The sequence below is a fragment of the Leucoraja erinacea genome, chromosome 1 (assembly GCF_028641065.1).
Source record: "Leucoraja erinacea ecotype New England chromosome 1, Leri_hhj_1, whole genome shotgun sequence".
NCBI classification, from domain to species: Eukaryota; Metazoa; Chordata; class Chondrichthyes; order Rajiformes; family Rajidae; genus Leucoraja; species Leucoraja erinaceus.
Genome location: NC_073377.1, coordinates 122,028,790 through 122,049,498, shown reverse-complemented (window position 1 = coordinate 122,049,498; position 20,709 = coordinate 122,028,790). Strand labels below are relative to the sequence as shown.

The window sequence follows — 20,709 nt, the reverse complement described above, 5'->3', positions numbered from 1 at the left end:
GATCCCTTTTGTAATGAGCCTTTCTAGTTCAGCTTGACCTTCTCGCTTCTCTTTCTTAGAGGGAAAATGCCCTATGGGCGCATTGCTGAACTGGCGGTAATATGCCCAATTTGAATTCAAGTTTTTATCCACTAATACTGTTGAGTATATATTTGTTATTTGTGACAGTACCCCATGCTTTTTTAAACAAGTGTAAATGCCCCCCCAGTTAGTAGAGCACCCTTATTTTGTGTAAACTGGGAGGAACCAGACTACCTACCTCCATGTTCATTGTTTTTTCATGAAGGCTCAGTTTTGCTGGTATGCTGGTGCTGTCGGTGGGGCGGCGCATTTTCCAACGGTTCCGCTCTGGGCCCCTGTCTAAAAAAGACCTTTGGGGGTAATAAGCAGCGGTCCCCGAGCTTTCACCAGTCCTTGGATGTGGGTGTTGACTGGTGGATGCCGAGGGGTGCTGCCAGCTGGGTGTTGGATGAGATGTCCTGCTCGTTCCCGGGCCTGCCCTCATGAGGCGCACAGGTTTAGCTGCCTCTCTTCCCGCTGCAGCGGTTTTGCATAGCCCCGCATATTTGGGGTTGAGGGCAGGTCTTATATGCCACAAATTTGGCAGTCGAGTATCCCGCATTTGGGGACATCGCAGGCGTCAGCACACCCGAAGTGCAATGGGATAGCCTCGTCGTGGGAGAACCACCTTGGTGATCATGGTGTCTCGCCTGCCAGGTAAGTATGATCCGTGGAAACGAGCAAAGGCGGTGATTTTCGATGTTAGGAGCTTCAGAATTCGCTGCTTCTTTAGCTCTTGACTGTGAGTCTGCTGACCCAGCTGCCTGCAGATTTGACCTCTAGAAAGGCCTTCTCCTGCAGGGCTTTGTTGGAAAGATGGTTGATACTGGCTGCCATCTGGGTTCCAGTAGTCTTCCTGCGCGTGGAGGTGCCATATAGTGGCCCACGACACCCAGCAGCTCTTCCTGATCCTGCTCCCCTGGCATACTCCTGTTCTCGTCCGCCTGCCCAGCGTGTGAGCCAGCCCAGCCATGGCCTCCTTTGCTAGCCTCGAATAAAGATGGAGCAAAGGGTTGCTGTAAATTCTGTGGAGGAGGCATATGCCCTACCTCCGTTGTCGCATCAATCCCTCGACAAGGGAGATGGCTAGTGCAATAGCACTGGGGTGGGAGTGTTAGCTCCTTTGGCATTCAGCCAGTGACCCCTCGTTTTTCTGGAGGTTTTTAGCTCCATGACCTCCTATGGCTTGGGGAGACAGACATACTTGTTTTTGCTGTCTCCAGCCTGTTCCAGAGTTGGAGGAAAGTTGATTCATGTAGAACCTGTATTTTTGGTAAGGTTGTCTTACCTGTTAGAGGCTGCCTGCCGTTTTTGGGCGGCATTCTAGCGGTTCCCGGGCGGCGATTCTCCTTGTCGGGAGTCTGCAGGGGTTGCCGGTCGGGTTTTAAATTTCCCTCCGGTCCGCTGCTGTTAATCGAACAGCTGTTCAGCGGACCGGCATCAGCGCAGCTCCCTGTCAGTGGTCCGCAGCGTGTGCGGTCCCGTTTGCGCCTATCCCCCTCCACTGTCGGCTCCTTCGCTGGAGTCGAACGGGGCCGCTTTCTCTGCTGCTTTGCTCCCCCTGGAGCAAAAAACACAAGGCCCGATTAAGGTAGGTACTTACCTAACGTTCCTTATTTCAGGCTGGTTTGCAGTAGCGCCCGACTCCCGCTGGGCCGCGTGTGCACAGCTGGACGATAATGCCGCACCTGCGCACTGAGCGGGTTCTTCACGTAGTCACTCACGTGACTCCGAAGTAAAATTAGGCATCAAATTAAACTTATTTTTATTCAATTCAATTCAACTTTATTGTCATTGCACAAATACGAGTATAGGTATGACAAAATGCAGTTTAGCGTCTGGTCATAGTCATATTGCAAGATAGTAGAAATAAAAATAAAAATACAAAATAAGCATACAATAAAAATAAAAAATACTGGTTAACAATGTGTGGATTGTGGATGAATTAAAACTGGTACATAGGCAAATAACTGTACACAAATGGGAGAGTCTAAAGATATCTATGAGTTCAGCAGTGTAATGGTGTTGTTGAAAAAGCTGTTCCTCAGCCTGCTTGTGCGAGACCTGAGGCTTCTGTACCGCCTCCCTGATGGGAGGAGGGCAAACAGTCCATGGTTAGGGTGAGAGGAGTCCTTGATGATTTTCCCGGCCCGTCTCAGACACCGTTTGTGGTGGAGGGCATCCATGGCAGGGAGCGGGGCACCGATGATGTGCTGAGCGGTTTTCACCACTCGTTGCAGTGCCTTCCTGTCAGCTGCGGTGCAGCAGCTGTACCATACCGTGAAGCAGGTGGTCAGGATGCTTTCGATGGTACAGCGGTAGATGTTAGACAGGATCTGGGGGGACAGGTGAGCTTTCTTGAGCCTCCTCAGAAAGTAAAGGCGCTGCTGCGCCTTTTTGATCAGTTTGGTGGTATTGAGGGACCAGGACAGATCCTCTGAGATGTGTGCCCCGAGGAATTTGTAGTTGGAGACGCGCTCCACCTCAGTCCCGTTTATGTAGATGGGGGTATGTCTGCCACCTCAGGTCTTCCTGAAGTCAGCAATGATTTCCTTCGTCTTCTTGGAGTTGAGGACGAGGTTATTGTTGGCACACCAAGCTGCCAGGTTCTGGACCTCCTCCCTATAGGCTGATTCGTTGTTGTCGCTGATCAGTCCTACCACCGTGGTGTCATCGGCAAATTTTATGATGGCGTTGGAGCCATACTTAGGGACGCAGTCATGGGTGAAGAGGGAGTAGAGGAGAGGGCTGAGCACACAGCCCTGTGGCACACCGGTGTTCAGTGTTAGAGTGGAGGAGGTGCTTTATCTGATGGGATAAATTGCAGACTTGATTTTTTAAATCTCAAAATTTTGTAACATTGCTAGAAGCACAATTCCTTGCTGCACTTCTTTTGTGATAACACTGAGTCACAGGAACAAACTTTAAGACGTTGAGACCTTTAAGGAGTTCATCCCTTTTTCACCCAAAGGATGAAGATAAACTCGCAGATGCCGGAAATTTAGAAAATGCCAGAAATACTCAACCGGTCAGACTAGAGCTGCGGGAAGAGAAACGTTTCAGGTTGGAGAACCTTCATCAGAACTTCAAAGGAGACAAAGGAAGCTGATGATGTTGCTGGGAGTCTGAGGGAGGGGTTTGCCTTTGTTAGGGTTCAATCCTGGTGACATGGGGGTCGGTTGCAGACATAGTTATCGGGTCAATGATTGAGTGAGAGAAGTTAGAGGGTGAGGACATGAACTAAAAGAATACAGCTGAAATACAGATAGGGCGGCACAGTGGCGCTGCGGTAGAGTTGCTGCTTTACAGCGCCAGAGACTCGGGTTCAATCCAGAATACGGAGTTTGTACGTTCTCCCCGTGACCGCGTGGGTTTTCTCCGAGATCTTCAGTTTGCTCCCACACTCCAAAGGTGTACAGGCTTGTAGGTTAATTGGCTTGGTCTAAATGTAAAAATATCCAGTGTGTGTAGGATTGTGTTAATATGCAGATATCGCAGGTCAGGGCGGAGTCAATGGGCCAAAGGGCCTTCTTCCATGCTGTATCTCTAAACTAAACTGAACTAAACTAAGATAGCGTTTCGGAGGGACAGTTTCCTTTGCGGTCCTTAGTCAACTCCTCCATTCCCATCAACCACCCACACCCCTTACGACACGTTCCCTTGTACCCACAGGCAATGCAACACATCTTCCCTTCCCTCCTTCTAGGCATCCAACACTCTTTCCAGGCGAAGCAGCGACTCACTTGTGCTTCTTCCAATCTACGATAACAGGCACAAGTTCAAGAACGCCTATGCTATTTATTATCTGGTTACCACAGTGGGCAATGTTATTGTAGGGAGCAAATTTATAAAACGTTGGCACAATCTCTCCATTTCCTGAGACATTCGCCCAGCTAAAATCTTTTCTCAAATGAGATTGCGTTTCCAGATCCAGCCTTAATGTGCTATCTTCAAAAATTGAATTGTAAGTTAGTACGTTACACTTTTTTGCTTAATGCCAAGGTCAGCAAAGCACAATAAATCCAGCTGTTTCAACTCCAAATTTACAATGAAGCAATACATATATGCACTGAATCCACACTGCGTAATTATATCTGCGTGTAACTGTTTATTTAAGATATTTAAAAGGCCATTTCAAAATTACAAAAATCATTCGCTCATCTTGTCAACACCAAATGTTAATTTAACAGTTGGATTGGATTTGCAGCTACCTGTATCTTGTTGCCCTGCAGCAATTTATTTTTTCTACAGCAAACAAGTTGTTACTGGGGATGTCCAAGATTTACACAGTTAAAACATGCCAGTGCTTGCTGCAATTATATCCACTTCCTAAATCCTTCATAGATGATGAAGTCAAAATTATATAGTTCAATTTTCAACAACATATTCAGGTGGCAAAACCTCATTGAGTTTACAGTTTCACTGCAGTTTCATTAAAACACTTATTTTCATTGCTCTCTATTAGTTAAAAAGAAAATCCATATAATACAACAACAGTTATATAAAAGTTTCAGTCCACATGCAGAAAAATGTTGAGGTGGAACCTCAAAGCACCAAAGTAGCATCTGCTATGTTGTGTGACTATTTAGCACAGTGACTTAGAGTTAATTTTTATTCATGTATATTTGAAAGAGCAATAGAAACAATACTATACATTCAGTACTTGCATGAGCATTTCAGATCTGAAAATTAACAATAATAAAAAATCTGATAATATTGAACTGAGTATAATTATAAACGTTTCTTCCATATTTACTGACTGATAATTCCAGAAGCTAAATGAATGACTGCAAGATATGTTTAAGATATGATATTGCTTTACAGTAAATAATTTTCCCACCCTATTTTACACAGCGAATGTAAACCAGCAACAACAACATGAAGTCAATAAATCCAACTGGTAATGTACTGTAGCTGTCCTCAGCAGTTAATGTGCCAACCCACATTCCTTCAAATATGGTGCTTTCAAAACATCTAACCAATTTTATTTTCAAATCTTTCTCTGATCAGACATCTCACAAATTAGCTTTCCAACATCACTCATCATTGCTCAGGATTTTTTTCGTATTAGTTGATCCTGTGATACGGATTTGAGCTTTTGTTGAAACGGTGACAGCTAATGCATTCAATGCAATGAACATAGGAATTTCTGGAGCTGCCCCCATTCTCCCTTTATAACAATGATTAAGGACAATGGAAATCCTGTTGAAATGTGAGGGTTTCCAGTTAGTCCGTGCCAAGTTTACGCTGTGGAATGGTGGCTGGAAATTCTGAAAGTAACCTTTTGATTCCTAAACAATGAAACTTGAGACGACAAAAAGGCAAAACCCAACTTCAATCTTACCTTGCACCGTCCATTGACACAAATGTTCAAAGAGCCAGGTTCACAAGGAGTTCCATCAATGACTTGAGGCGCATGGCGGATGTAAAACTTGTACCCAATGGCTTTACAGTTCAACTCACATTTTTGGTCATCTGTTACTGAAAAGGAAGAAAAATCAAATGTTGAGACATAAGCTTATAAAAAAACTGGATATATTAATTTATTATAGAGTCATAACACCCTGCAGCAGATCCCTGGTGCACCCCACTAGTCACTGGCCTCCAACCTGACAAACAGCCATCCACCATTACTCTCTGGCATCTCCCATTCAGCCACTGTTGAATCCATCTTGCTACTCCACCATTAATACCCAACAATTGAACCTCCTTAACCAACCTTCCATGAGGAACCTTGTCAAAGGCCTTACTGAAGTCCATATAGACAACATCCACTGCTTTACCCTCATCAATTTCCCGAGTAACCTCTTCAAAAAATTCAAGAAGATTAGTCAAACATGACCTTCCAGGCACAAATCCATGTTGACTGTTCCTAATCAGATCCTGTTTATCCAGATGCTTATATATATTATCTCTAAGTATCCTTTCCATTAATTTGCCCACCACTGACATCAAACTAACAGGTCTATAATTGCTAGGTTTACTCTTAGACCCCTTTTTAAACAATGGAACAACATGCGCAGTATGCCAATCCTCCGGCACTATTCCCATTTCTAATGACATTTGAAATATTTCTGTCATAGCCCCTGCTATTTCTACACTAACTTCCCTCAATGTCCTAGGGAATATCCTGTCTGGACTTGGAGACTTATCCACTTTTATATTTTTCAAAAGTGTCAGAACTTCCTCTTCTTTGAATCTCATAGCTTCCATAGCTACTCTACTTGTTTCCCTTACCTCACATAATTCAATATCCTTCTCCTTGGTGAATACCGAAGAAAATAAATTGTTCAATATCTCCCCCATCTCTTTTGGCTCTGCAGATAGCTGTCCACTCTGACTCTCTAATGGACCAATTGTATCCCTTGTTATCCTTTTGCTATTAATATAGCTGTAGAAACCCTTTGGATTTACTTTCACCTCACCTTCGCATCTCCTCAAAGTTAGCCTTTCTCCAATCAAAAATCTCAACCCTAGGTCCAGTTCTGACCCTTTCCATAATTATATTGAAACTAATGGTATTGTGATCACTGGACCCGAACGGTTCCCCAACACTTACCTCTGCCACCTGACCTGTCTCATTTCCTAACAGAAGGTCCAGCACCTTTGAGTTAACATTAAATATATTTAAATATATTTATTATTTCCATCAATTTAGAAAATGTAACTGACCAGAAATATATATGCCTCTCCTACTTGGGGCCATTCTTCTCTACTGCACTATATCTAACAGAGTAAGTTCACTGCCCACACCAACAGCTGGGAGACTAGATGAAGCAAAGAGTAGGAGTAAACGGGTCCTTTTCACATTGGCAGGCAGTGACTAGTGAGGTACCGCAAGGCTCAGTTCTGGGACCCCAGCTATTTACGATATATATTAATGATTTGGACGAGGGAATTGAATGCAACATCTCCAAGTTTGCTGATGACACTAAGCTGGGGGGCAGTGTTAGCTGTGAGGAGGATGCTAAGAGGCTGCCCGGTGACTTGGATAGGCTGGGTGAGTGGGCAAATGCATGGCAGATGCAGTATAATGTGGATAAATGTGAGGTTATCCACTTTGGTGGCAAAAACAGGAAGGTAGATTATTATCTGAATAGTGGCCGATTAGGAAAGGGGGAGATGCAACGAGACCTGGGTGTCATGGTACGCCAGTCATTAAAAGTAGGCATGTAGGTGCAGCAGGCAGCGAAGAAGGCGAATGGTATGTTAGCATTCATAGCAAAAGGATTTGAGTATAGGAGCAGGGAGGTTCTACTGCAGTTGTACAGATTCTTGGTGAGACCACACCTGGAGTATTGCGTACAGTTTTGGTCTCCTAATCTGAGGAAAGACATTCTTGCCATAGAGGGAGTACAGAGAAGGTTCACCAGACTGATTCCTGGGATGTCAGGACTTTCATATGAAGAAAGACTGGATAGACTCGGTTTGTACTCGCTAGAATTTAGAAGATTGAGGGTGGATCTTATAGAAACTTACAAAATTCTTAAGGGGTTGGACAGGCTAGATGCAGGAAGATTGTTCCCGATGTTGGGGAAGTCCAGAACAAGGGGTCACAGTTTAAGGATAAGGGAGAAATCTTTTAGGACCGAGATGAGGAAAACATTTTTCACACAGAGAGTGATGAATCTCTGGAATTCTCTGCCGCAGAAGGTAGTTGAGGCCAGTTCATTGGCTATATTTAAGAGGGAGTTAGATGTGGCCCTTGTGGCTAAAGGGGTCAGGGGGTATGGAGAGAAGGCAGGAACAGGATACTGAGTTGGATGATCAGCCATGATCATATTGAATGGCGGTGCAGGCTCGAAGGGCCGAATGGCCTACTCCTGCACCTATTTTCTATGTTTCTATGTCTATGTTTCTAAGTCAGCTTTCCATAACTGGACTTTGTGAGGAATCTAACATCAGTGTACAATAGGAACACAATAAGTGAGGATTCCTCAGAAAGTTTGGTCTTCAGCATTAACATGAATGCTGTCTAACTTTAACATAGACGTTACTAGGAAATGTATGTGTACTTACATTCCTCCACAGAAAGTAAGTACACCACTTCCCATGTTGGTGAGACCACATTTAGAGTATTATGTCCAATTTTGGGCACCATGTCATAGGAAAGATGTTGGCAATCTGGAAAGGGTGCAGAGAAGATTTACAAGGATGTTGCCAGGACTCGAGGGCCTGAGCTAAAGGGGGAGAGGTTGAGCAGGCTAGGACTCTATTCCTTGGACATGCAGGAGGTTGAGGGGTAATCTTATGGAGGTGCACAAAACCATGAGAGGAATAGATTGGGTAGACACACAGAGTCTCTTGCCCAGAGTAGGGGAATCAAGAACCAGAGGATACAGGTTTAAGGCGAGGGGGGAAAAGATTTAATAGGAACCAGAGGGATAACTTTTTTTTACACAAAAGGTGGTGGGTGTATGGAATGAACTGCTGGAGGAATTAGTTGAGGCAGGTACTATTACAATATTTAAGCAACATTTAGACAGGTACATGGATGGGATAGGTTTAGAGGGATATGGGCCAAATGCAGGCAGATGGGACTAATGTAGATGGGGCATGTGGTCGATGTGGGTAGGTTGGGCTGAAGGGCCTGTTTCCACGCTGTATGACTATGACTCTATGACCATCATGATAATTAATTAATCGCAATGGGCATCATACCAAAAATAATGAAGGATGCCATGAAATTACAGGAAGAAATAAGGAAGGCACCAGACTGCAAGATTTTTCTGCATGGGTTGCTTCTTGCAACATGAACTTTGATAAATACGGGTTTATACTTCTGGTGTAGGGGTCACATGAAGCAAATATCTTGGGTATGTTGAATATACCCGACATATTATCAAATGCTGTGGGAAAGTGTCGAATTCAAAATAGGGCAATAATATGTATGAATAATTAAGATATTTAAAGGGCCATTTCAAAATTGCAAAATATAGATACCAGTCTGTTGATGATCACAGAGTCCCGTTAATATCAGAGATGAACAAGGTACAGTTTCTGAGGAAAATATTGAAAATTCGAGAACAGTGGGGGGTCCAAGACTTAAAATGAGAGCACAGGCCACTAATTCGAGGTGGCACTGTGGGAGTACTACACTGTCTTTCAGATAAGGCATTGAACTGATGCATCAGCTTCCTACTAAGATGATAGCAGCAGTAATTGAAGAGCAGGGGAGATGGTCTCATGTCCTGGGCTAATTTATCTTTTGACCACTATCACTGAACACAGATTATCTGGTCACCACCTCTTTTGCAAGCTTTATTTGGTTTCTGCATAAAATCAGTGACTTTGAAAGATCTGAATTAAACAAGCTTTGAACTATTCTGAGGTGTGAAGGTCGTGCATAAATGCACGCCTTTCCAAAATTGATATCGTTACAAAAAAGCTTGAGCTTTAACCAGATGGACAGTCAGTAAGAGAGGAAGCTGCCTTCAGAATGGGCATTACAAATATACCTTGTGACTTGTTCGGAAACATGTTAGTACAATGTAGTGTCTTTCGACAATTAATCACAAAGAGAAACAACCTGGGGAATCTGACATAGTTCTTGTCAACACCTCTCAACTATACTCACGGACAAGTTTACTGTTAAGTGCTCAAGAATTCTTGTGGGGAATAAAATCTGTAATCAAATCATCGCTCTTAAAACAACTCAGTCAGTGAATATCTTTGTCAGCAAAATGTTTCAGGAATTTTTCTATCTAATTGTAAGACCCTCATTTTAATGTGGATGTGAATAAGTGGATGGTGAACAAGTGGATGGGAAACTAAGAAGCCCCCTTGACTTTGGCACCATGAAGCCTGGGCTCTCCTGGATTGTGTATCCATCTGACAAGTTTCCCTGCCATTCATGTTGCGAACCAAAACAGCCCACTAACAGCCCACTGACCGCCAGCTTAACTACAATTCTTCCCACCCAGCTTCCGGCAAACAACGCCATTTCATTTTCTCCGTTCCTTCCTCCATCTCTTCCTTGCCCACTCTGATAACACGTTTCTATACTAGGAACACACGTTTCCATACATAGGGGCAGCACAGTGGGGCAGCAATAGAGTTGCTGCCTTATGGGCGTGCCCCACTTAGGCGACTTTTTAGGACACTGCAGGAGACTATGCATTCGCCACATGTTCACGGGTGGTTGTTGGGGAGTCGCCTTCGTGGTCGTGAGGAGTTCCCGCATTCTGGGAACTAGTTGCGGCCTCATTATGGTCACCGTGAATATTTCATCATGTTGAAAAGTTAGCGGCGATTAGAATGAAGTCGCCATGGAGAGTGGCGAGAATTCTCGTGCCGTAGGTGGGTTGCCAGGAGGTCGAAGGTTCTCGTAGGTTGTAGCCAGTGCTGACCGGTGAATTTCATTGGCTTATTGGGGGAAAAAAAGTAAGCAGTATTTTTCAGAACCAAGGATACGTTAAGTGTCCACGAGTTTCACAGCCGTGTTTCTCTGGCTTCTTAAAAGTTATCCCCACACCTTCTCCCCCCTCTCCCCACCTCTTTTACCGTACACTGTGATGTAACTGTCTTTTTACAGCGCCAACCGTCCTGGTCATCGCGGCGTGTGTCTGTATCACCCTGGCTTTGCACAGTATGACATTTTTACAGGTGTGTGTGTGTGTGTGTGTGTGTGTGTGTGTGTGTGTGTGTGTGTGTGTGTGTGTGTGTGTGTGTGTGTGTGTGTGTGTGTGTGTGTGTGTGTGTGTGTGTGCGTGTGTGTGTGTGTGTGTGTGTGTGTGTGTGTGTGTGCACCAGAGATCGCTTTCGCACCGGTGCTCTGCACCAAAGAGATCCGGGTCCCTAGGGTGCAGAAGTAAACTATTGTACATCTGATCACTGGTCGGTGTAGATTTGGTGGGCCGAAGACCATGACTAAGGATGGCTGTCTGTACGGAGTTTGTACTTTCGTGGATTTTCACTGGGTGCTCTGATTTCCTCCCACATTCCAAAGGCATGCAGTTTGTAGGTTAATTAGCCTCTGTAAATTGTCCCTAGGGTGCAGAAATAAACTAGTGTACATCTGATCACTGGTCGGTGCAGATTCGGTGGGCCGAACACCATGTTTCCACATGGTATCTTTAAAACGAAACTGAGGTGTCTCAGGAGTGCCTTCCTTCTTCCTGAACATGAATGTTATCTCTACCATAGTTGACAGAGTCTTTGATATAATCTCATCTTTTGCCATAGTTGACAGAGTCTTTGATATAATCTCATCTTTTGCTCACACATCTGGGATCGTCCCCTTTCCTCATGTTCGAGTCCTTAATTTTCACCTCACCATTATTTTTGCAATTTCTGGGGTGTTCAATGAGATTCCACACCAGGCATCATTATTCCCTTGTTTAAGAAGGAACTGCAGATGCTGGAAAATCGAAGGTAGACAAAAATGCTGGGGTAACTCAGCGGGTGAGGCTGCATCTATGGAGCGAAGGAAATAAGCAAAGTTTCGGGTCGAAACCCTTCTGAAGTCTTAAAAAGGTTTTGGCCCGAAACGTTGCCTATTTACTTTGTTCCATAGATGCTGCCTCACCCGCTAAGTTTCCCCATCATTATTCCCTTGCCATTCCTCGATCAGCATTCTAAGGGGACTGTTTGCTTCCCTGTCCTTCTGCCTCCACCAACCATTCACAATTTATTGAAGAAGACTGCATCGAGTTTTGCAGCCTCAATTAGATATAACTTTTATTCCGTAACATTTTACATACGAGTTCAGTTAGAAGAAGAGTCCTGACTTAAAGTGTCACCTATCCATATTCACCAGAGATGCTGCCTGACCTGCTGGGTTACTCAAGCACTTTGTTTGTTTTTGTTCAACCAGCACCTGCGTCCTCAACCAGCACATGTCCTCAATTGGGTGGTAAAACACCAGAGGGTTTGTGATGCGAGGATCTCGGAGAAGTGCGGGAGAATATTTCCAGTTGCTTATTATGAATTGGTTGGGGTACCAATACCATACATTCTTTATGCAAGGCAGCACGGTGGTACAGCGGTAGAGTTGCTGCCTTACACCACCAGAGTCCTGGGTCTCGGCTTAGATCCTGACTGTGGGTGCTATCTGCACGGAGTTTGTACGTTCGCCCCGTGACCTGCATGGGTTTTTCCCGAGATCTTCGGTTTCCTCCCACACTCCAAAAATACGCGCAGGTTTGTAGGTTAATTGTCTTGATATAAGTGTAAATTGTCCCTACTCTGTGTCGATTGTGTTAATATGTGGGGATCGCTGCTAGGTGCGGACTCAATGAGCCGAAGGACCTGTTTCTGCGCTGTATCTCTAAACTAAAAACTAAATGCACATACTGTTTCTGCCAGTTTCCATTTACAGTATAAGAAGGCAACCAGATTTTTGTCCATTTTTAATTGTAAAATCATGGGATTCAATTTTAAAGAACCGCTGAGAAACATATTGTGTAAAAAAGCAATGTACTGTATAAAATGTATGACCTGGGGTCAGGACAAATCCGGCTAGGATCAGAGGGATGAAATTCTCCATTGGGGCACAAAGCTAAACACATGGGTGTTGCCTGCAATTTGTACTCGATCCTGAACATTCAGCTCCTCTTCCTCTTTTAGGAGCATGCGTTGGAGGCAATTAGCGGCCAACACTCTCGTTCACGTTTAGCAACACAGACCAGTAATGAACCTCTTGTCCTATACATGCCATTTTCGCAGCCACATTCCATCGAAAAAGCATTGTGCATTGTGCGGGCAGAAGAACAAGCTTTCATAAAGATCGGATATCAGTTACAAGGCAAAGGGGTGAGGGACGGCAGTGAAGAATATGGAACGTAAACATATGTATCCAATATTAATAGGAATGATGCTGGAAAGAAATGCCTGGAATGATGTGTTTAGTGCTCTCTACATTCCATGCATTACTGTGAACGCTCTCCATTTCAGTTAGTTAATAATTCACTTTGGTGACAAAAAGGGTAGAGGGTTATGTACCATTTCAGGTGTTCCATTTATGAGAGGATTAAAAGGAAGGCTTTAAAGGTAAATATAAACAGGGATCATGGAGGTCTTCAAGCTAGACCCTGGAGAGGAAGGGATACTGGAGATTCCAGTGAGGATTTTACTAGAAAAATATCAGAAAGAGAACAAAATTAATCCTCGACTGCTAATAAATTAATTCAAGTAATAGGAATGGAACAATAAGCATGGGGTCATTTTCTGTGGCAGCTGGGACTGGGAAGCAAGCGGGAAACTTTGATAGTCGCAAGAACCCAGCCTCTTTATGCAATTTAATGCACTCTTAACAGCTTTTCAAATAAGGAATATATCTGTCACTGAGGTATTTGTTGAAACTGGTTGTTAACTATTTTCTGAAATATTCCATCTAATCTGTGATGGATGGCTTTTCAGCAAAGCCAGCTTCCTGAAAGAAAAAACGTCCTGTCTTTCACAGATCATTTAATGTGATGAACAGATAGGCAAAGGTCGTTGGAACAAAGGCAACAGGTGACCTTAAAGAGCTAAAAGCAAGAAAAGACTTTTACAAATAGCCGAATACCATTTTAAGCAATGACGGTAAACAAACATATTTTAGATAAATTAAGACATGAAAGCCCAGTGGTATTGCGGGACCATTAAAGTAGCAATCATCTCTCACAATCTCCATTCAACACAGTAGGTTTTAACTAATTTCTTCATCAGTAATGGATTCCATGAAATGGACAAAAGGGATTTAAACTTGAACTCTTTACTATTTTTCTTTCCACAGAGATGATGTCTGACCTGCTGAGCGTTTCCAGCACGTTTGGCTTTTTTTTTTCATCCCCCATCAATAGGTAGCTGCTTCCACTTAAAAGCTGCAGGTTTCAGGAGTGGCTGATGATTGGTTCCATGGGAGGTTTCCAATTAAAAAACAAGAGCCTGGCAAATATCCCCCTCCTTCATCAAGATAAAGCCAGATGATCAATTCTGCTTTGATGAGGAATGTTGTCAGCAGGCATGGCGTAGCGGGAATGTACTAAAATATGTTCCTTGCTGATGAAGCTCCAACACAGGGCTACACATGCAAACAGCCAAACAAGCTGGAAAGAGTGCAGAGTAGATTTACAAGGACGTTGCCAAGACCTGAGGGGCTGAGATGTATGGACATGCTGAGCAGGCTAGAACTGTATTCCTGAGGGTGCAGAAGGATGAGGGGTGATCACAGAGAGGTATACAAGATCATTGCAGGGAATAGATAGTCCTTACCAAGATTGGGGTAATCAAGAACCAGAAGACATAGGTTTAAGGTGATAGGAGGAAATTTTAAGGAACCCGAGAGGCATCTTTTTCACAAAAAAGGTGGTGTGCATATGGAAGGGGCAGCCAGATGAGGTTGTTGCGGCAAGTAGTATAACAACACGTAAAAGGTACAAGGGTAGGAAAGGCTTGAAGGAATATGGGGCACACGCAGGCAGGTGGGACTAGTGTAGATGGGGCATCTTTAGTTTAGTTTATTATTATTATTATTGTTAAGTCGGCATGGGTAAGTTGTGTTGAAAGGGCCTGTTTCCGAGCTGTGTGACTTTATGATTTTATGACAATGCCACGTCATGCAGATCAGGTCTGATCTTACTCCCTTCCATAAATGATGTTGGACAATTAAGTAACTAATAGAAGAAATGAACCAAAGAAGGCAGAATCGAACGGATAAACGCTAAGATGCAAAGTGCCGGATTAACTCAGAGGATCAGGCAGCATCTTTGGAAAACATGGATAGGTGGCAATTCGGGTCCCGCTGATTTACCTCGGCACTTTGTGTCGTTTTTTGTAAACCAGTAACTGCAGTCTCTGATTACGTCACAGTGTAAATTATTATCATAATCCAAATTTAACTGAAAGTAATCTGCTGGAATCTATTAATTGGTTCTTCACTGGCCATTTAATTTCATTATCCAGAACTCAAGATGCATAAGTAAATGTTGGTAAGTTACAATCAAGATTCTTTTGCTACTCTGCTAATTATACTTTTCCCTGTACCATTTATTACATTTATTTTTTTTTAAAATCCTCTTCACTCATTTGTTTTAATTATTTAAATTGGCACTAAATTTAAATGAAATATCATACTTTAAATGATTGTTAATTTACTTTAATGAAAGGAACAGAGCTTGCAAGCGATTGCAATTTAACTTTACGATTTTACTTTGAGTACTGCTGACAATTATATCCTGAACATAGACACGAAAAGCTGGAGTAACTCGGCAGGACAGCAGCATCCCAGGAGAGAAGGAATAGGTGACATTTCGGGTCGAGACCCTTCTTCAGAGGTTTGGGGAAAGGGAAACAAGAGATCTAGACAATGATGTAGAGAGATAAAAAATAATGAATGAAAGATATCCTGAACACTCATTGCCCAAGTTAAGTAGATCAATAGTAAAGAAAAGGCACACATTTAAATATTTCCTATTACATCTACAGGATATCCCAATGTGCTTGATAATAAATTCCTCAATCTATACACACCCAACTCAACTGTTCTCTCCCAAGCCAATATCCCCAGACATGCAGCTCTTCTTCCAATCAGCCAGTTTTGATGGAGAAACAAGAAACTGCAGAATCTTCAGCGAAATACAAGGTGCTGGAGGAAGACAATGTAGGCCCCCTTCGGTCGTGACAGACCATCCTAGTTTGTAGGTGATGTGTGGTCGGATGCAAGCCTGGGCAATGTCATATGGAGGACAGGCTGCTGCCCATGCAGCATGTCCCCCCTCTCCACGTCGTTGATCGATCCAAAGGAACAGCAGGGCCGTTACAGTTTGGGACCAGCGCCGTCGCAGGATCTGCCAGAGCGAGGTTGTAGACAACGACGAACTGCATTAGGGGCTCCGACTCCGGATTTTCTTTAGGTTTACTCCTGAAGCCTTTTCCATGACTGGCTATGGCCACAAGGTTGTGGAGGTTGTAAATCAGAGATTTCCCTCTCCTAGATGGACCACCTTCCCAGGCTGACGAGCCCCATCTGCCCAAGACTCATGGGGGCGGGAGAGTCTACCTTCCCGTGCAGTTCTATAGCACCTGCCCACTGTCCAAAAGACAATGAGTCAATCCTGCACAGCTTTGATGAGCGGATCATAGTATTTGCAAGCTAGATACCAGTCTTTACGAACCAAACACTCTATTCCCAAAAAAAGACACAACATGCTAGAATAACTCAGCAGGTCAGGCTGCATCTCTGGAGGGGTGGAATAGGTGACTTTTCGGGTCGAGACCCTTCTTCAGACTGAAACGGGAGAGAGAAACGAGAGGTACAAAAAGCTTCAGAACAAATCTGAGCCGGCACTAATAGCCAAGGAAAGGTGGAGCCCACAATGGTCCATTGTTGGCTGTGGAAGAGTTGCTAACGAAGGGATGAATGGATGCAATCGGTGAAACTAGCAGGACACTAGGGTGCGGGAGGTTCAGAAGCGAGGGAATGCAAGGATTACTTGAAATTAGAGAAATCAATATTCATATCACTGGCTTGTAAGCTGCCCAAGTGAAATATGAAGTGCCTTTCCTTCAATTTGCATGTGGCCTCACTCTGACAGTGAAGGAGGCCCAGGACAGAAAGGTCAGTATGGGAAGGGGAGTTAAAATGTTTGGTAACTGGGAAATTGCGTAGGGCAAGTTGGACTGAGTGTATGTTTCAGCGAAACGATCGCCCATCCTATGCTTGATCTTATCCATATATAGCAGTCTACACTGAGAATAACGTATATTGTAGATGTGGTTGGTTGGAGGTGCATGTGAACCACTGTCTCACATGAAAGGACTGTTGGGGTCCCTGGTTGGAGTCAAGGGAGGAGGTATAGGGGCAGGTGTTGCAGGTCTTGCTGTTGCAGGGGAAAGTACTTGGGGAGGGGGTGTTTGTGTGGGAAGGATGAGTGAACTAGGGAGTGGGAATAGTCTCTGTGGAAAGTGGAAAGTGGAAAGGGGTGGAGATGGGAAGATGTGACTAGTGGTGGGATCCCGTTGGAGGTGCCGAAAATGTTGGAGGATTATAGAAACATAGAAACAAGAAAATAGATGCAGGATTAGACCATCCGGCCCTTTGAGCCAACACTGCAATTCTATAAGATCATGGCAGATCATCTAAAATCAGTATCCCCGTTCCAGTTTTTCCCCCATATCCCTTGATTCCCTTAGCCCTAAGAGCTAAATCTAACTCTCTCTTGAAAACATCCAGAAGGCTGCCTTCTGTGATAGAGAATTCCATAGATTCACAACTCTCTGAGTGAAAAGGTTTTTCCTCATCTCAGTCCTAAATGACCTACCCCACATTTCTTAAACTGTGACCCCTGGTTCTGGACTCCCCCAAAATCGGAAACATTTTTCCTGCATCTACCCTGTCCAATCCTCTAAGAATTTTACAAGTTTCTATAAGATATCCTTTCATCTGTCTACATTCCAGCAACTACAAACCCAGTCGACCTATTCTTTCATCATATGTCAGTCCCGCCAACCCGGGAATTAACCTATGAACCTACGCTGCATTCCCTCAATAGCAATAATGTTCTTCCTCAAATTAGGAGACCAAAATTGCACAAAATACTCCAGGTGCGGTCTCACCAGGGCTCTGTACAACTGCAGAAGGACCTCCTTCCTCCAAAACTCAAATCCTCTCGTAATGAAGGCCAACATGCCATTAGCTTTCTTCACTGCCTGCTGTACCTGCATGCTTACTTACAGTGACTGATGTACAAGCACACCCAGGTCTTGTTGCACCTCCTTTTCTCCTAATCTGACACCACTCAAACAATAATCTGCCTTCCTGCTCTTGCCATCAAAGTGGATAACCTCACATTTATCCATATTATACTGCATCTGCCATGCTTCTGCCCATTCACCCAACCTCTCCAAGTCACCTTGCAGCCTCATAGCATCCTCCTCGTAGCTCGCACTGCCACCTACCTTTGTGTCATCCGCAAATTTAGAGATGTTACATTTAATTCCTCGTCTAAATCGTTAATATATATTGTAAACAGCTGGGGTCCCAGCACCGCGCCTTGTAGCGCCCCACCAGTCACTGCCTGCCATTCTGAAAAGAACCCGTTAATTCCTACACTTTGTTTCCTGTCTGCCAACCAGTTCTCTATCCATGTCAATACTCTACCCCAATACCATGTGCTCTAAATTTGCACACAAATTGGTCCTCTCACTGTTGCCCAAAGGGCCTTGCACAACAAGATCGCTAACTAATCCTTCCTCATTACACAATATCCAGTCTAGGATGGCCTTCCCTCTAGCCGGTTCCTCATCATATTGGTTTAATAACCCATCCCGTAAACTTTGAAAACCCATCCCATATACTTAAAAAACCTATCCCGTTACGTTATGAGCTGTATGTAACGGCTGATGGAAACAATGCTTCTCAAATGTCGAGACATTAGAAGCAGAGTAAAAAGCTTTAGTTGCTTGCTAACAAATCAGCGGAAAGACAATACATGATTACAATTGACTCATCCACAGTGTACATATACATGGTAAAGAGAATAACTTGAATAACGTTTAATGCAAGATAAAGTCCAGTAAAGTCTGATCAAAGATATATTCTGAGAGTCTCCACTGAGATCAATAGTAGCTTTGGACTGCTCTCTGGTTGTTGGTGGGATGATTCAGTTGCCTGATAACAGCTGGGAAGAAACTGTCTCCGAATCTGGAGGAGTGCGCTTTCACACTTCTACACCTCTTTTTTTATCTTGATTATGCTGGTGGCCTTGCCAAGGCAGCGCAAAGTGTAATAATAATAATAATAATAATATTTATTTATATAGCACTTTTCAACAAAACCAGTATTTGAACCAAAGTGCTTTACAGAGATTGATTAAATTAATTGAACAGATCAATGCAATAAATCCATACAAATCAAAAAAAAATTATGTAGATGGAGTTAATGGAAGTAGGGATATTCTGAGTGATTAAACAAAACATGCAATGGGAACAAAGGTTCTGGAAACAAGAATAAAACTATCATACTCAGTAAAAAGTTTAAGAAAATGATGCCTAAAGTTAAGGGCTGGAGACATTTACACAGTAAAGTTGCAGTGAGCAATGGAATTGCCAGACACTATAAGACGTCTGAAGAAGGGTCTCGACTTGAAAAGTCACCTATTCCTACTCTCTAGAGATAATGCCTGTCCCGCTGACTTGCTCCAGTTTTTTGTGTCTATAAGACCATAAGACATGGGAGCAGAATCAGGCCATTCAGCCCATCAAGTCTGCTCTGCCGTTCGACCATGGCTGATCAATTTTTCCCCTCAACCCCATTCTCTAGCGTTGTTACAATACCTATCATCAGTGGCGCGCCAGATCTGCCTGCTGCCCATGCGTGCAATTCTGGAGGCTTTTGGGGGGGGGGGGGGGGGGGGTATTGGTTGTCAGAGAGGGATCTCCTCGGGCTGCCAGCTGATGAAGAAAATTTGTTCTGCGCTTCCGTTCCCGTTTTTAATTTAAATTGCTGGTTGATTGCATCGCTGGATTGAATTAAACGCGACTCTTATGCCTTCAATGCCTTCAACATCACGGATCGCAATTGCAGGACGAAACAAAAGGTATGTCATTTATTTAACATATTATCTTGCTTTTTGGTGTGGCATCATTTTAATCTTATGATGCGAAAAATGTTATTTAGGCCCCGATACGAATTGGCCGTGTCTTGCCTGCCGATAGGGAATTAAATCATGGCAGCGGCCACATTCCAATCCAGAAACATCCACTCAAGATAATCAAATTCATCACTTTTATGCACAATCATGTCATAAGAACATCTAAATTTTGTAAGAACATCTATATTTTGTGTTATTGTCTATCCATGATCAATATTTTCAAACTAAATATCCACAGTACAGTCAGATGTATTGTGCAAAATATAAAGATTTTGATTATCTTGAGACTGGATGTTTCTGGATTAATGTATGGGAATTAAACATTAAATTCCTTTCATTTGGCATATAAATTCATGACAAAGTGAGATTTAAAAATCATGTTATATTGTGAATTCTTGTGTGAATGGGATCAGTTTGTTATTTGTTATTTGGATACTTTGACTATTTAAAAAATTTAGCCTTTTCTTAAGAAATTGATAGATGTTTTTATCTAGTAATTGAATTTAGATGAATTTAATTGATTAGATGAATGTAATTGATTTGATGAAACTGATTTTTTTTGTTGGGTATTTACTATTTGTTTTAATGTTTAACTATCATTTTTACTTTTTTTTCTAAAACTGCAAATAATAACTTGTTTCTGGTAATGCCGTTCAGTGTTTTTTTTCTTTATATTTTAAACAGATGTCTCCGAAGAAGAAATGCAAAATTGTCAATCCAAATGCCCAGCAAAAGAGACTGATCTCGACAGCATTCGCAGAGATTATCCAAATTTGGACTACTCCAAATGTGATGATCTACAGGACATTCTTAATGGGAAAGTAGTGGGCAGAAAGGCACGTAATACGTGGTTTGAAGAGCAAAGACCTGTAGTTTACAATGCCAAAATTGAAAAGTTGAGGAAAAACAAAGTGTACAGAGTTGCTTATTGATTACAGTCTGAGGAGTATGATGATGCTACTGATTATGATATGCCAATGTACCAACTAACAACTGATCTTCTCCATAAAGACTTGGTCTATTGCTAGAAATTGTAATTTATTTACCTATCTGTTAAGGATGGGGAGAGTGAGCT

General features: G+C 43.1%; 1 protein-coding gene and 1 pseudogene across 6 annotated transcripts in view; both read right to left on the bottom strand.

The window, feature by feature from the left end:
• LOC129701414 (thrombospondin type-1 domain-containing protein 4-like) overlaps positions 1 to 20,709 on the bottom strand; it is a 552,304-nt gene that overhangs the window by 400,087 nt on the left and 131,508 nt on the right. For all 6 annotated transcript variants that reach the window (XM_055642598.1, XM_055642615.1, XM_055642572.1 and 3 more), the window contains one exon: positions 5,405 to 5,541. In XM_055642598.1, the coding sequence (XP_055498573.1) occupies positions 5,405 to 5,541 (137 nt within the window). The remainder of the gene's footprint in view (positions 1 to 5,404; positions 5,542 to 20,709) is intronic.
• LOC129705174 (U1 spliceosomal RNA) lies at positions 573 to 725 on the bottom strand (annotated as a pseudogene).